The sequence below is a fragment of the Sebastes umbrosus genome, chromosome 14, assembly GCF_015220745.1.
Source record: "Sebastes umbrosus isolate fSebUmb1 chromosome 14, fSebUmb1.pri, whole genome shotgun sequence".
In the NCBI taxonomy this organism is placed as follows: domain Eukaryota; kingdom Metazoa; phylum Chordata; class Actinopteri; order Perciformes; family Sebastidae; genus Sebastes; species Sebastes umbrosus.
In genome coordinates, this window is record NC_051282.1 from 17,545,368 (window position 1) to 17,562,727 (window position 17,360).

Genomic DNA, 17,360 nt, shown 5'->3' on the forward strand with positions numbered 1-17,360 from the left:
AACCATGCTGTCAACCCCCAGCCCCATTGATAAAACAGAAGAGAAAGGAAGAGGCTGGCAACATAAAGATTGAGAAAGATTGTGTTATCTGTTTATTTCTTCTTCTTTTTTTTCATAAAACAGCCAACGCTTAACATGGTTGATTTGGTGAAGTGTCTCTGCCGCCTGAGCCAGGTGACATCTAATAAATAAATAAATAAATAAGTAAATGCACACACCCTACTGACTCATGCACAACTGTTTGACAGTAGAGGCAGATTAATTAACTCCCTTGCCAATGTATGAGCCTTTTCTAACAGCTGATGCTACTTTAACTCTTCATGTGGTTGTCAAATATTCAGATTTAATATGTCAGAAACATTTGGAAAGAAAACCAGACACAAATATACAAATTCTAAGTTTTATTTCTACCTTGTAACAGAGACAACTTGTGATTGATTTGAAAACAAATGAAATACAAATAAAAAATACTGTTAATTTCTGTTGTTTCTTTTCCTTAATTGTAATAATCTAATAATTTCTTATCTACCCAGCGACAGTGCATGGTGCAAAACATCCCTGATTGATTAAAAAATCCTAATAAGCTTGCAGTATCTAGCGTTAAATTTATCAGTAAAAACAATGTGAACAAAGAAGTAATTCTTAGAGGTAATAACAACAGTAAATATAGAGTAACAAAAATGTTATAAGCAGAGGTTTGTACAGCTGTGAAAATGGGAATGAAAGTGGTCTTTATTGGACCATTTATTCAGAAGACAGAGATCTACAAGTTCCATAATGTTTCAGCACTATAATATTATCTCTAACAGGAGCCACTTCATTGTTTTGCATTGTTGAAGACACAATCTCTCCACTGGAGATGGTTTCCACAACATCATAACTTTCTGCTATCCTCAAAGACTTTAATACCTTACATTTCTGTACAGATCTTTCTACATCAACTGTATCCACAAAAGGTGGGCCTGTCTCATTAACAAATCAAAATGACCTTCAAATCAACAGATCGCTCTGAACATTACCACGGTTCACGGTCAACTCATTTCAATATATCACCTTAAAACGGGAACAGAAACTGCAAGTCATCTGACTTGTGAATATCCTCTAATAATGGTGCTTATTGGTGTATTTGTCTTACTATATGAATGAATATAAATATGATGTCCTCATACCATTTGTTTTAGTTTAAATTTCACTTCCTGAGTTGATCTTACTGGATGTGAATTGAACATGAGAGCACACAATGAGGTCCAATGCTATTTATTATTTCACCTCTCCTACACGATATCTGATGCAGTTAGTTGCACTGTACGCAGATTGTTAGAAAGCCACGCAGGATTCTGAATAAAGCTTACTTACATTGATTTGATTTTTAAAAAACATTTATTTGCTGAGGTACCGAGTTGAAAACCTCTTGCAGGAGGGGGGCAACGATAGGGCAGGATGACAGCTGAATTCCAGCTTCCTCGCCCTCTGCTCAAGTATGTGCTCACGCTCTGCACTAGACTTGCTCAATATTTACTGCTGCCGTTGCAATCTGGAGAGCTGCATGCGGTCACATGTGTTCATACTTGGACAGAGGGCAGAGGGATGAGGACAGACAGCAGACAAATAAAACCAGACACACCAGTTATGCAATGGGGAGGGGAACTGTGTTTTGGTTATTAGAAATGGGCAGTGAGATACCCTGAAATACTGTAGAAAGAAACATTTTTCACCAGTTGCAACAGCCTGTGCTGAACTATGGGCTGTTTTCACTGGGGACACCCTGTATGCCAACTTAATGCACAACAGAAGGGATGAAGAATTTGTGACATTATGTGGTAAGAGATAGTTTAAAAAAAAAAAAAAAAAAAAAAGCCTGTATGAACAAGCAAAAAGTGCCTTTTTGAATCTGAATTCAGTCGGGGTGACTGTTGTTTTGGGGTTCACAGTTGTCACGGGATCCACTTGGATAATTTTTTGAAAATGATTTGATTCTCTCCGTCTATGGCTCTTTAATGCTTATTTAACAGAAAGCTGCTAAAAGAAAGCAACTCAGGATGATGACTGCTGTCACAAACAATGCAAGCACTTCCATATCTTTGCTAATATTTACACAGCACAATCTAAGAAGCATAGAAAATGTACTAACTGGTATACAGTGGTAGCTGTTCGCCTGGGAGTCACCTGATGTTGCAAAACTTTAAGCTAGAGTCCGTGGGAATTTGCTGTACATGATTACCGTGAGTATATTATCATGTTTACAGTAAAACAATGATTTTGTGCTCAGATTCCTCATCAAGTTTAAAAGGACTGTATGTCAGAAATGTGGTCTGTTACTTCCATCCAAACACGGTCTTTAGTGCTCATGTTCCTAGTTGCTTGCATGCAACCCTCATTCAATGTGGGTTTAGATTAAAATAAACCCACTTTGTTTTTTTTATGGCGGATTCAACTGAAGTGGTCTTAACTAGAGCACTTCGAACTGGAAAGGTCAGAGCAATGATTCACCATCTCATCTCCCTTTGATAGTTTTCACCTTTGATCACAGAAAAATATGGAAAAACCTTCAAGTCTTTTTTGTCCTCAGTAGGCATCTGGTCTTGAGTATGCTGTGTTAATGTTTAATAGAGATAAATAGTGGTGTGTATCTACTAGTGGAACATATCAACAGCACATGGTGATACTGTATTGTAAGGTGAGGATTATTGAGCGTTGTGAGGCATTGAGCAACAGAGGACATTTACTTCCTGTTCCTGTAAGTCTTCCTGCTGAAGTTCATTAACTTGTTGTACTTCACAGTCATCCAACGATCATTAGAAAAAATAGACATTTTGCATTGAAGAGCTTCCTAATTAAATATCTATTTGTTTGTGATAAAAACAGGCAACATCTGGCTGTGAGGCCAGCTTTGAGCTGTCCTCTCCTACAGTCATCTTTGGCTAAATCACACTGAAGCAACTTGTGAAATGCCCCTTTGTTTGAAGTATAAACTGGGCCAAAATGACACTTTCCAGCATCTATATTTTGTTTAGTCTCCTTCATTAGACATCTCTTCAAGCTGCTGTATTGTCAATTCAAGCTACCACACTCTAAAAGACAAGCGCAGCCACTCAGCATGGCAAAGGCTGCTGACAAACGTGACGAAGCAATGGCAAACACAAAGTGATCAGCGTGATGGCATAATTCAAATAAATGGTGTTTTTATTCATCTTCAACTTTCAGTGAACTAAAAACAAGAAAGAAATCAAACCATGTCGGTTTCATGTATCTACAAAAAAAAAGAAAGAAAACAAAGAAGCAAAACTATTTCACATCCATGACTGCGTTCTCAAATCATTGGTTTTTGAAAGGGAAGAGAAAAAAAAAAATATTATCTCATTGTGAATCCATTTCATTCAAGGATTCAGCTGCACATATATCCACCTGTGCGCCCAGTGTGTGTGGTATGTGCCGTTACCGTTTGACCGTGCAACTTGATCCCACCACCCCTCCCCACCCATCACACAGACATACACACAGACCTCTGAAACAGGATGTACAAAAGCTTGTGTTTAGCATTAAACAGTGCAGGGCCTTAACATAAACAGCTAAGGCTCCTCTTCCTCCCCCTTCTCCTCCACCCCTGCACCCAGGTTTGAAATTACATCACAGATGGGCAAGAAGCCATCTCTACAAAAAGACAGGAAAACAGAACACAGGGTACAGGTAAAAGAAAAAAAACATACATACAGAATACAGCAATTCCCTCTGTATCATTCTCACTTTTTTACACTCTCACACACAAAAAAGTGCACGCAAACAGCCAAACAAACAGTTAAAAATTGTTTTAGAGAGAAAAAACATGATTGAACCCTGGACACTTGTCTGCTTTGTAGCCATTTGGTGACGAGGGAGAAACAAGTTTGGGAGGTAGAGGAAAAAAGAGTGTTGGGCGGACAGAGGGGTGGCAGGTTGCGGGAGGGGGATCCAGCGGCTGTTATTTCTTGGCCTTGGCGGCCTTGGCTGAATTTCGCGGCGGGGTGACCGGTCTCCCAGATCCCATTCCTCCCCCTCCGCCATAAGGATACAATTTCTTATCTGCTGGCTTCAGAATCTGTGAGAGAGACAACGAAATTCTCATTTAGTTTGTTAGACATACACACTCACCTACGTAATGGTTGACAGTAGAAACCAATCTGACTTTTAGTATCTATTAGGGTTGTCAATCAATTAAAATACTTAATCCCGATTAATCGCATGATTGTCCATAGTTAATCGCGATTAACTGCAAATGAATTGCAATATTTTTATCTGTTCAAAATGTACCTTATAGGGTGATTTGTCAAGTATTTTAATACTCTTATCAACACGGGGGTGGTCAAATATGCTGCTTTATGCAAATGTATGTATATATTTATTATTGGAAATCAATTAACAACATAAAACACAGACAAATATTGTCCAGAAACCCTCACAGGTACTGCATTTAGCATAAAAAAGATGCTCAAATCATAACATGGCAAACTCAAGCCCAACAGGCAACAACAGCTGTCAGTGTGTCAGTGTGCTGACTTGACTATGTGACTTGCCCCAAACTGCATGTGATTATCATGAAGTGGGCATGTCTGTAAAGGGGAGACTTGTGGGTACCCATTTTCATTCACATATCTTGGTCAGAGGTTAAGGAACTCCTTTGTAAATGGTCGTGCCAAAATTTTGCGCAAGTTTGGAGCATTATTTAGACAAGCTAGTATGACACGGTTGCTACCAATGTATTCCTTAGATTTCTTCCAGTTTCATATGATGCCATCCTCTCTAGCTTTAAAACTGATCCGGCTACAATCTAAAAATCACAAGTTGCGTTAAAACTAATTTGTGTTAACGCATTATTATCACTTTAACAGCCCTAATATCTATATTTCATAATATAGGTAAACAAGTTTTTTTTTAAAAGGAAAAATACATTCATTAGATTTCGTTAATGATCCATACTGTATAATCTTGGTTTGACACTGATGAACAGAATACATGCAGTAGATGAAGTACAAACACGGCTCCGTTTTACACACCTGGAAGGAGCACATGAGTGTCTCATCCACACTCATCATGGCACCGGCGTTGTCGAACTCTCCGCAGTAGTTGGGAGCAGAGAATAAGGTGACGAGTTGCCTCTTTGCGAAAAACTCATAACCGTCTTCCACCACCTGAGGACAAAAATGAGACAACAACACAGACGATAAAACACAAGCCAAAAATTAACAGGTCAGTCGGTGACTCGCTTGTTGGTACCGTTTGAGTCCGGTTGGTTGAGTGAAGCAACACAGGCTCAGACTTTCAACTAAACAGGAGTACAGGAGCACTAAATGTTACTATACGTCTTGTTGACATGGATGGTAATAAAGAATATTACATATTGGCATATTTGAAGTAATCACCTGCATTTCTTGTATATTTATAGTGAAATGAATCTAAAACAATTCACATTTACATATTTTTAGCTTAAAGCATTACTTCCCACACAAAATTACCAGTTACTCGCCTCATGTTACCTTGAATTCCTGAAGAAAACTGTTTTTCTCTCATGTCTCCACAGTGAACTAAGAATCAAAAACCAGAGAAAAGTCTTGATGAATTGAAGTAAATGGGGGCTGCGTTTAAAAAAAAAATATATATATATCAAAACATCCGTTTACAAACTCTCCCACAACTCGTGCAGAATAATCCAAGTCTCATTTATCCAGTCATATGCTCACTACTTCCCAAACACATGCAACTTCAGGCAAAACACTTATGCCTAAACAGTCTCACGCTTGCTGCGCTACTCGTCCGTGTGAGTCCAAAGTGTTAAAAATAGTAAATGAGACTTGGATTATATTGCAGGAGTTGTGTGCGAGTTTGTAAACCAATGTTCGGATATGGTTTTGCTGTTGTTAAAACGCAGCCCTCGTTTACTTCTATTCAGACTTTTCTCCCTTTTTTTGAATTTTCATTCACCGAGAGGCATCAGAGAAAAAATACATTTCTTAATTAATCCAAGGTAACAGGGGGTGAGTACTTCATATAGAGAAGGTCATTTTGGGGGTATAAAGTATTCCTTTAAATATGTTGAACTGAAATAAAATCCCAACAACGGTACACCCCTATTTCTTTCAGAGGACAAATGACAACCCCAGAGCTTCAGTTGGCAGGGGCACAAGGCCTCCTGGCTAAACATTACCTGATGTGCCCTGCATATTAGGTCCATGTCGTGTTTGTGCAAAAATTTGGCCACCACATCTGCCCCGAATGTGAAGGAGACGCCACGGTCGTTTTCACCCCAGCCCAGCACATCTTTGTCTGGATCGGCCCACAGCAGGTCACACAACAGACCCTGGTCAGGCACGTCTGTGGGTCGCATTACTCTGCGGATCTGCTCCATGGACTGAAGATCAGGAGAGAGGCCTGGAGAGAGATCATACACCCATCTTAGTTTCGGTCTTATCGCTTATCATCCTCGTGACATGTTATATTAAGGATGCCTACCTCCATGACAGCAGAAGATTTTCTCATCTACAATGGCAGCCACAGGTAAACAGTTGAAGCAGTCTGTGAAGGTCTTCCACAGCTTAATGTTATACCGTCGCTTACCTACCAACAAAAGAGGAAAGGTGAGAAGTTAGTGCAACATTCAAGAGAGCAGATTTGACATTTTTCTCGGTTACAAAAGTACTCTGCACTTACACTCGTCATAAAAGCCATAGATTCGATTAATAGAGGCGCATTCGTGGTTTCCGCGCAGCAGGAAAAAATTCTCTGGATATTTGATCTTGTAGGCGAGAAGCAGGCAGATCGTCTCCAGTGACTGCTTCCCTCTGTCTACGTAGTCACCCAGGAACAGGTAGTTGCTTTCTGGGGGGAAGCCTCCATATTCAAACAGCCGGAGCAGATCATAGTACTGACCATGGACATCACCTGTAGAGGGCAGCAGAGGAGCACAATCTGAGCACCATACTCTCACTGCTACTGGGAGTAGCTGCTGATCAGCTGATACAACTAGCAATTACAGATGAGCAAACTGTCTAGTAATTCATGAACAAAACCTCAGGTAATCATCCTCTCTTGCGTCAGAGTCAGTTGTAACCTATTTATGACTTCATGGTATTTCACACTTGACGCATTATTGAAACTCACAAACCACTACATTGAAACTCACCACAGATTTTGAGGGGAGCCTCTAGTTCAAGCAGGATTGGCTGGCTCAGGAAAATTTCACGGGACTTTAGGCAAAGGCCTCGGATCTCACTCTCTGACAGCTGGACATTCTTTCCTGGTCGAGAGCCCTTGACTGAAAGAAAGGGAGGTAAAGGGACAGACGTTTAATGGGAGATACACCACAAAGACACACCTTTGCTCAGAGCTGTAAGAACGTGTGATTCAAGAAGGACATAAGGAAGAACAATGAAACGTGATCCTCAGATTTTCAGCCAGACAACTAGACTGGGAAGTAAACACCTCCCACCAGCCAAATGCTGGCAAATTCTGTTAGCGGTCTAGTCTAACAGCCACTTCAGCAGGTAACCACATTATTATTTAGAGGTTATATTATACAGTATGTGTACCCTAAGTTTTGGAAATCATAAGTTACTAAAACAAAATTCATCTTTATCAAACCACAACACAACAAGATGAGTCGGTGCACAGGGATGCAGCATCTGAGAAAACCTGATCCGTGCAAACTAGCCTGACGTTGTCAGCCTCAAAGACTCATCTTTTTGCTTAGGTGGCGGTTCAAACCAAAGCTAGGACAAAGACGTGAAACCCACTTCCTCTTCTAGGCGATTTAGCTGCTGCAAAGACGCTGCAAATACGCAAGAAGGATTCTCTTAATATGCACTGTTAAGAAACAAAGAATAACACTACTTAAAATAAAAAATAAGGCCAAGAAACAGGTTGTAACATAAAATTAAATCAAATATAAACTGTATTTATCTTGTAATAAAGAAGATTACATTCTGTTCCTGGCATCCAGCTCCTTTCACTGACGCTATCTGAAGAATTCAGCAGGTTTGTCAAGTCTCTCATTGTCATGCTTTTTCACACTTACCACACACTCTGAATGGAGCCAAACACAAATCATGATGAAGACTTGAACAAGGAACCCAGTTTATTTTCCAGACAGATGATTAGCCTTAAAATCACAAGTGTTGTCATGGCTCAAGTGCTAGAAAAGGTAGGAGTGTGATGCGAATAACAGCAACAGAAAAATACCCCTTTAAAAAAAAGAGTTGGTAGTCCCTCAGGCATTCTTAAATTATTTAATATCAAAGTATCACTACTGCTCATAATAGAGATCAAAATATTTGCACACTGACATGCCAACCGTAGGGTGCTTACGTGAGGCCATGCGACTACTTCTCAGCGACTGTGTGTCTACTGTGGCCTTATGCAAGACTGCCCCTGATGGAGTTTGGAATCTGGTTTGTTTGTATCACTGACAGAATCAATCAGACCCCCATTCCTATATGAGCTGCTTGATGCCAAAGCAGATCCCAACACAAACTGAACAATCCCACTAATGAGGAGTCTCATTCCCACCAGACAAATTCTATCACAGCATACAGAACAGGTTATGTACCTATAGAAGAGACAGACAGGAATCCAAATGTCTCAGTGACAATTACTTTTATGTTGGGTGTGAACAGAGCTCTCTCCAATATGTTTATGGGGATCGATTAATAAGCAGTTGTTGTTAGGGTTTCACCAGTTAACATACAAATAAACAGACTGCAGCTTTCACCTTTAAATGCCAAACAATTAAAGTGAAGCAGATCAAGGGTGAATAATAACAGAAGAACTAGGGAGGCCGATACTCAAATAGCTGGATTGGGTGTTGGTGACAATGGGGCCGATCTATTCAATTCAATTCTATGTTTATATACTATATACGTTATATACTGTGATTTTAATTTCTGTTTCAGTTTTGACGGATTTGTTGCAGCATTAAAAAGGTTTACACTCGAATTATAATTCCTGTTAATTTTGAAGATTTTGACTGCAAAGAGGTTGCTGATGTAAGATTTATTATTTTAATAATAAATAACAATTCAGTAAATGTATATCTGGGTATTTATTTGTTACATTTTGTTTTACAATGTTAGGAAAGCAATGTTTAAGTCAAGACTGATGTCACCTTACACATAAAAGAATAATCCCAGTCACTATTATTTATTATTTACTTAATATTTAAACACTGGTACCGGATCGATACTCGGTACCGGCTGATACCCAAAGCCCAGGTATTGTTATTGGCATCCGGACTGAAAGATGGATCGGTGCATCCCTAAGCAGAACTATAGTTATTTTCAAACCAGGGTTATTTTAATAAACTAAAACAAAAATAAGCAGTGAAAAATATTGTTAGTGAACTGAAACTAAATCAAAATGATATCCTTTAAGAAAAACTAAACTGAAAGAACATGGCTTGGTTAAAAAAAAAACTAATAAAATAAAAACTAATTGAAAATTCAAAAGTGTTATAACCTTGATTCAAACTATTTGTTTCACAACATGAATTCTGTAAGCGTACTTCCTACTACTGGCAAAGCTACACACGTATGTCTGAAATGATAGCTGCTTGGTCAATACTGAAATCACAATTACTCATGATAGTTCTCCATCCCATAAACAAGATAATCCAGTTGAACATTTACAAAAAACTACCACCACTTTCACACGGTAACTATTAAGCCCTTACTTATAAAACTTGTTTCAAATGAACCGTACTTCCTTCACAAAAAAAGTGTTTAACCTCATAAACCAACATTTAAATAAAATGACTATACTAATGCCACCAGAGCAAACAAATAAGGATTCATATCTCTATATACAACATGCCGTTTCATTAAACTTGCAGGATTGCTTTGTGGTGAAAATGCTTTTGTCTCTGATGACGACTCTGTAGCAGAGAGCCAACAATAACAGGGTGCACGATGGAAACATTTGTGACTGATCAGACGGTTTTCCACTGATTGGTCATCAAGCAGTTTCCATGTGAATACTCTCTGGATTTCATGTACCAGTGATAGTACTTCAACACAAAACGCCAATATCACAAGTGATCAGATTAACTTGTGGTATCTAAAATCATGATCTAATTTATTACAGTTATTATTAGGGCTGTCCCGAATACCATTTTCTGGGCATCAAAGCTTTGGTGAGAAATATTCGAAGGTATTCAAAGCTTCGGGACAGCGCCGTTGCTGCACTACTGTACACACACGCAACTCTACACATACACAGTGATCTGTCTGAGAATAACTAATAATTCATGTTGAATATGAATAATGTTGTGGAATTATTCTTTATTTCATGGGCTACTTTGGGTTTTATACATTATTATAACATACTTCTATGTATAAAAAATACTGATTTGGAGGTCGATTTCAATGGCAACGGTCGAAGCTTCGAAGCGTTTGGGTCAGCCCTAGTTATTATCCAATTAATGACAAAACGTCATTGAGACATAGGAGGATTAAATTACATGTAAACTATTTGGCAATCAAAATCTCACAACTTGCTGCAGGTTAACTCGATAAACTTTGATAAAATAAGAAAAATAATTGCTGTGATGATTGCCAAACTAACATGTGCTTGTATACATATGGAAACAGAGGCACAGATAATGTTTTTAGTCCAAGTGACGAACCATAACTTGAGGAAATCACAGATGTTCTTCACTCCTTGTGATTTGTTGTTACAAGCAGAGAACCTGGCACTTAATTACAGACCATCCCTCAGTAAAACAGATCCAGTTTTAATTGTGCTCGCAAAGCACTTGGAGAGGGAGGGGAAGAGCAGAAATCAACAAATGGATGCAAAATAATGGCACTATCCTGAAGCGGAAACTAAAAGCAACAGTGAAAAGTAGTTATAAATACTGCAGTGCTGCTTGTCACTTTAAACCTGGATTACAGAAGGCTAAGCCCTGACAGAGCTTACTCCAAAGTTAGCCACATAGCCAGTGGGCAACAGTGAGCTTATCATGAGGGGTACGGACAAAAGGCTTTCCACTACACTGATCAGGGGACAGAAAACAAAGAGCTGGACCAGCACAACGGAAAAGCCATTGGGGTACCAGGAGTGCTGGAATCAACAGTTGGTTTGGTCCAGCAGTCCTGACTCAGTGCTGGGTGTTCTGGTTGAGCTTATGTGATGTCATGCTCTCCGGACATGCTATTAGCAACACACACTCCCAGAATTACTTAGCCCCAGATCTACTCAAGTAATCCAATTGAAACTGCTCATTATCCAAACACATTTAATTGGTTCGGTCTCGAAACACAGTCAGCAAGCACGAGGGTTACCTTGTTGTCCCCATAGGAGACTGAGCTGCTGTGGAATGTAATTTATCAATCTTCTGATGCAGCACCTGCAGAGGCAAGTATTCTTCACTAGTCTTGAAGAGAGTAGACCCACACAACAGTAATAATAACTGCAGAGTTGTTATTCTCAGCAATAAAACCACAAATGCTGACAAAAAAGGTCAAGTGAGTTACATAAGAGGATATAAATACTGCCACTATCAGGCTTGTTTGTCTTCCCCTGCGTTTTGGCAGACAACCTTATCACGGCCCAAGTATAACAATCCATGTACAAAACACAGCACAGCAGGCAGGGTCCACAGTCAAAGTCAAACACTCAGACTCAGGAAGCACTATGACTGCACATATGCATATTTGTGAATAATCCAAATCACCTCCACCAGCTCAGCTTAGGCCGATCGTGAAGGGCCTTTATTTAAGAAGATAAATAAACAGAGGGCTACGGTCAAAGTTATTAACAGCGTTAGGCCTGGGAAAATGTTCTGTACCCAACATCCACATCCAAAATATCTTTGGATACTATGACTAACGCAATTTTTATGAATCACATTTTGTGGAAGTCATAAGACCCCTAACCAACATACGTGACGTTGCTCCTGTGAAAGTCACATAAAGTCTGTATACAGTTCCATTGGGGAAACACGTTAGTGTACGTGTGAAGCAGGCATCATTTCCGTGTCCAGAGCACTTGTCGCGCAAGGACAACTATAGAGGTCACAACCTTATTTCTTGTGCTCTTTAGATGAACTGTACAGTCGGGTCTGAAGAGATTTATGCTTCTGTTTGATGTCCTCAGGGCTGCTGTTACACAATCATCATGTGGATGTGAAGATAAAACAGTCCTGTGTTCCTTCACACACGAGCAACTCTCCAACCAAAACAAATCTGTCTCCACATATTGTATACACTGGGCATTGGAGCTACGGTTCGTGTCAGATTTGTAGAGCCAATACAGATTACAAATCACTCCTTATCTGCTTAAGGAACGTCTCATGTGTCAAGTTTCTTTTTTTGCAAAACCATTCTAGAGCACTTTTCACAACTGTAAATCATACGCACAAGATGTTTTACAGTTACAAGATAAAAAATACTTTTAGAACTATCCTAATATGTATGCGCTTACTGAAATGATATTTTGCATGGGGAGCACATAAGATGAAAAAGTAATGATGCAAGCAGTCCATATATATTGCTTCAAAAACAGCAGTGGAGAAGTCGAGAAGTCCAAGCTGCAGTTTCACACAGTATCACGGTGAGCATGTACCAATCAAAGCATCTTTGTTTGTACACCTCATTAACAAGTCACTCTGGGGAAGGCTGTGGCTGCAAACTGTAATCAGACTCAACTGCAAAACAGAAAGTACAACAACAGTCTACCCATGTAAATGAGAATCTCTGGTGGGAAATGGGGCTACAAATGGGGGTCGAAAAAAAACTATGATTACAAGACTGTTCTTACAGTAAGCCAGAGGCAAAGAATATAAACATCTACAAGTCAAAGTAATCCCTCGCTGCCATACTGCAAATAGCAATTCTCAAATCTCAAACTAATAACAGTAATTATTCAGACAGGACATTTCTCTTATTCTGAGCTGAAATACCAATCATCACCTCCTTGATGGAAAAAAAAAACAAATGCATCAATCAAAAACTATAAATCCTAAGCCAGTAATGTATGGGTGTCTTGAAAGGCGCCTATAAATAATATAAATGTATTATGAGAAGGTGTAATTTTGCTCCTTTTTCGTGCAATGTCACACTGTAACGCCACCTATTTCACCCTCGATTTGCAGACTACATGTATTATCGCTAATGAAAACAAGACATGGAAAGCTATGATTGAAAAAATTACCTCTCCAATCAAATAACGTTAGCTAAACAATCTCTAAAGAGCAGAGAAGTTGATGGGGCGACAACCTTTCATCCGAACCCGAGAGCATCTTTAAGTAGGCTACTACAAACACACCATGTCTATCTTTAACTTTAACCGATTTATCTGCTTATATAAAACACACATTCCTCTACCATCAATAATCTAAATTAAGTGCATTGCTACACAGTGAGTTTAAACCTACTTTACCAATTAAAAACTATAAATCCTAAACCAGTTATGTATGGGTGTCTTGACAGGCGCCTATAAATAAAAAATAGTATTATGAGAAGGTGTAATTTTGAGTAAAATGTGTGTGATGTTTTCGTGCCACCTATTTCACCCTTGATTTGCAGATAACACGGTAACATGTATTTATCTATAATGAAAACAGAGCAAGGATAAAAAATGACCTCTCCAATCAAATAACGTTAGCTAAACAATCTGTAAAGAGCAGAGAGGTTGATGTGGCTACAACCTTTCATCCAAAGCCTGAGAGCATCTTTAAGTAGGTTACTACAAACATACAGTGTCTATCTTTTACCTGCTTATATAAAACACACATTTGCTCTACCATCAATAATCTAAATGAAGTGCATTGCTACACAATGAGTTTAAATCATCCTTACCTTCTAAGAGACTATAAATAACTATAAATCCTAAGCCTGTAATGTATGGGTTGTCTTAAAAAGGTGCTTATGAATAAAAAAAATATATTATGAGAAGGTGAAATTTTGCGTTTGTGATGTTGCTACTTCACACTGTAACGTAAACCTATTTCATCCTCGATACAACACGGTAACATGTATTACAGAGATGGAAAGCTATGACAAAAAATGACCTCTATAATCAAATAACGTTAGCTAAACAATCAGTAAAGAGCAGAAAGGTTGATGTGGTTACAACCTTTCATGCTCGCCTGAGAGCATCTTTAAATAGGCTAACTACAAACATACCGTGTCTATCTTTAACCGATTTACCTGCTTATATAAAATTTCTCTACCATCAATAATCTAAATTAAGTACATTGCTACACAGTGAGTTTAAACCTACCTTACCAATCAAAAACTATAAATCCTAAACCAGTAATGTATGGGTGTCTTGAAAGGCGCCTATAAATAAAAAATGTATTATAAGAAGGTGTAATTTTGAGTAAAATGTGTGTTTTCATGCCACTTCACACTGTAACGCCACCTATTTCACCCTCGATTTGCAGACAACATGTATTACAGAGATGGAAAGCTATGATATAAAAATGACCTCTCCAATCACATAGCTAAACAATCTGTAAAGAGCAGAGAGGTTGATGTGAACCTTTCATCCGAGCCTGAGAGCATCTTTAAGTAGGCTACTACCATGTCTATCTTTAACTTTAACTGATTTACCTGCTTATATAAAATTTCTCTACCATCAATAATCTAAATTAAGTACATTGCTACACAGTGAGTTTAAACCTACCTTACCAATCAAAAACTATAAATCCTAAGCCAGTAATGTATGGGTGTCTTGAAAGGCGCCTATAAATAAAAAATGTATTATAAGAAGGTGTAATTTTGAGTAAAATGTGTGTGATGCTGCTCCTTTTTCGTGCCACTTCACACTGTAACGCCACCTATTTCACCCTCGATTTGCAACTGGGTAACATGTATTACAGAGATGGAAAGCTATGATATAAAAATGACCTCTCCAATCACATAGCTAAACAATCTGTAAAGAGCAGAGAGGTTGATGTGAACCTTTCATCCGAGCCTGAGAGCATCTTTAAGTAGGCTACTACCATGTCTATCTTTAACTTTAACCGATTTACCTGCTTATATAAAATTTCTCTACCATCAATAATCTAAATTAAGTACATTGCTACACAGTGAGTTTAAACCTACCTTATCAATCAAAAACTATAAATCCTAAGCCAGTAATGTATGGGTGTCTTGAAAGGCGCCTATAAATAAAAAATGTATTATAAGAAGGTGTAATTTTGAGTAAAATGTGTGTTTTCATGCCACTTCACACTGTAACGCCACCTATTTCACCCTCGATTTGCAACTGGGTAACATGTATTACAGAGATGGAAAGCTATGATATAAAAATGACCTCTCCAATCACATAGCTAAACAATCTGTAAAGAGCAGAGAGGTTGATGTGAACCTTTCATCCGAGCCTGAGAGCATCTTTAAGTAGGCTACTACCATGTCTATCTTTAACTTTAACTGATTTACCTGCTTATATAAAATTTCTCTACCATCAATAATCTAAATTAAGTACATTGCTACACAGTGAGTTTAAACCTACCTTACCAATCAAAAACTATAAATCCTAAGCCAGTAATGTATGGGTGTCTTGAAAGGCGCCTATAAATAAAAAATGTATTATAAGAAGGTGTAATTTTGAGTAAAATGTGTGTGATGCTGCTCCTTTTTCGTGCCACTTCACACTGTAACGCCACCTATTTCACCCTCGATTTGCAACTGGGTAACATGTATTACAGAGATGGAAAGCTATGATATAAAAATGACCTCTCCAATCACATAGCTAAACAATCTGTAAAGAGCAGAGAGGTTGATGTGAACCTTTCATCCGAGCCTGAGAGCATCTTTAAGTAGGCTACTACCATGTCTATCTTTAACTTTAACCGATTTACCTGCTTATATAAAATTTCTCTACCATCAATAATCTAAATTAAGTACATTGCTACACAGTGAGTTTAAACCTACCTTATCAATCAAAAACTATAAATCCTAAGCCAGTAATGTATGGGTGTCTTGAAAGGCGCCTATAAATAAAAAATGTATTATAAGAAGGTGTAATTTTGAGTAAAATGTGTGTTTTCATGCCACTTCACACTGTAACGCCACCTATTTCACCCTCGATTTGCAACTGGGTAACATGTATTACAGAGATGGAAAGCTATGATATAAAAATGACCTCTCCAATCACATAGCTAAACAATCTGTAAAGAGCAGAGAGGTTGATGTGAACCTTTCATCCGAGCCTGAGAGCATCTTTAAATAGGCTACTACCATGTCTATCTTTAACTGTAACCGATTTACCTGCTTATATAAAACACACATTTACTCTACCCATGAATAATCTCAATTAAGATAAGATAAGATAAGATATCCCTTGATTAGTCCCGCAGTGGGGACATGTGCAGAGTACAGCAGCAAAGGAGTGCAACAAACAAGATGCATCAGCTAACACAGTACAAAAAGAGCTAAACAAAATATGAACCATTTAAATAGAAGGAAGTATAAAAATAGGAGCGGTATATATACATGTATTAACAATAAACAGAATACAGTACACAGGGAGAGTTTAACCCATCCGTACCTTCCAAGAGACGCTGAATTATAGAGTCGATGTTTAATTTGTCTGGCTCCGCCATTTTCTTTATTTTCTGACGTTCTCGGGCAGTCAAGACCTTGGTCGGTTTCTCCTTTAATGCAACCTTAGATTGAACAAATCAGAGGGGGAAAAGACACGTTAATCAAGTTAATCGTAACATACGTAACAAGAGTGCATTGCACTAGCTATTAGAGCAATGTTTAGCCGAGTAAAAACAATGAATGAGCTTATGCGAGCTGAGCTAACCGAGCTAGGTTGCTAGGCAGCCGCTAGTTAAGCTACCACATATAAACTCAACGTTATCGCTGTAATATAAGTATGCAATGTCGTCTAACCTTGTTCTCGGTTTGACGGTGGTCCTCCCGGAGTGAATAAATGTGTAATATGTATCCTCCGAGGTCAATATCGGCCCCTTTCCTTCGGTTTGTCCGGGTGCCTTCACTCTTCCCCCAGGCAGGAACTTTAAAAGAGGGCCGTGTCCACCGAAGTGTCTACGGTAACGTAGGGGGCGGGATCAAACCATCAAACCGAGTACGTCACGCGTTTCTGAGACGCTGATTGGTCCAGCCTGTTATTTAGAATACGAATACTGGCATTTGATTGGCTGCCCGCTGGGTCCGTCATTTAACTGCCTCCCCTAGCCAGTTTACAACAGCATCAATGGAGAGAAGTCAGAGCTCAACCTGTGCGACACTCAGTGTTTACACATGGAACTGCAGGGTGAAACCTAAAAAACACCATCTACAGCAGCTATTCTCAACCACTGGGCCGGGGATTAACCGCTATTCTGTATTTCAGAGGTTATAGCGGGTTCACTTTTAAAGCTA

At 38.8% G+C, this 17,360-nt stretch overlaps 1 protein-coding gene across 1 annotated transcript; it reads right to left on the reverse strand.

Moving 5' to 3' along the window:
- Positions 1–388: 388 nt before the first annotated feature.
- Positions 389–17,032, reverse strand: ppp1caa (protein phosphatase 1, catalytic subunit, alpha isozyme a). Its single transcript, XM_037792123.1, has 8 exons — positions 16,869–17,032; positions 16,519–16,636; positions 7,154–7,285; positions 6,682–6,912; positions 6,484–6,588; positions 6,179–6,402; positions 5,031–5,165; positions 389–4,075 (listed from the first exon to the last, which is right to left on the reverse strand). The coding sequence occupies exons 2-8, from the start codon at positions 16,571–16,573 to the stop codon at positions 3,959–3,961; spliced, it is 999 nt and encodes a 332-aa protein (XP_037648051.1). The 5' UTR covers positions 16,574–16,636; positions 16,869–17,032; the 3' UTR covers positions 389–3,958.
- Positions 17,033–17,360: the final 328 nt, after the last annotated feature.

Coding starts and splice junctions, on each gene's coding strand:
- ppp1caa (XM_037792123.1), bottom strand. CDS start 16,573: ATGGCGGAGCCAGACAAATTAAACATCGACTCTATAATTCAGCGTCTC. Junction 6,913..7,153: donor GGCTCCCCTCAAAATCTGTG/GTGAGTTTCAAT, acceptor TGCCCTCTACAG/GTGATGTCCATGGTCAGTAC. Junction 6,403..6,483: donor AATCTTCTGCTGTCATGGAG/GTAGGCATCCTT, acceptor ATCTCTCTCCAG/GCCTCTCTCCTGATCTTCAG.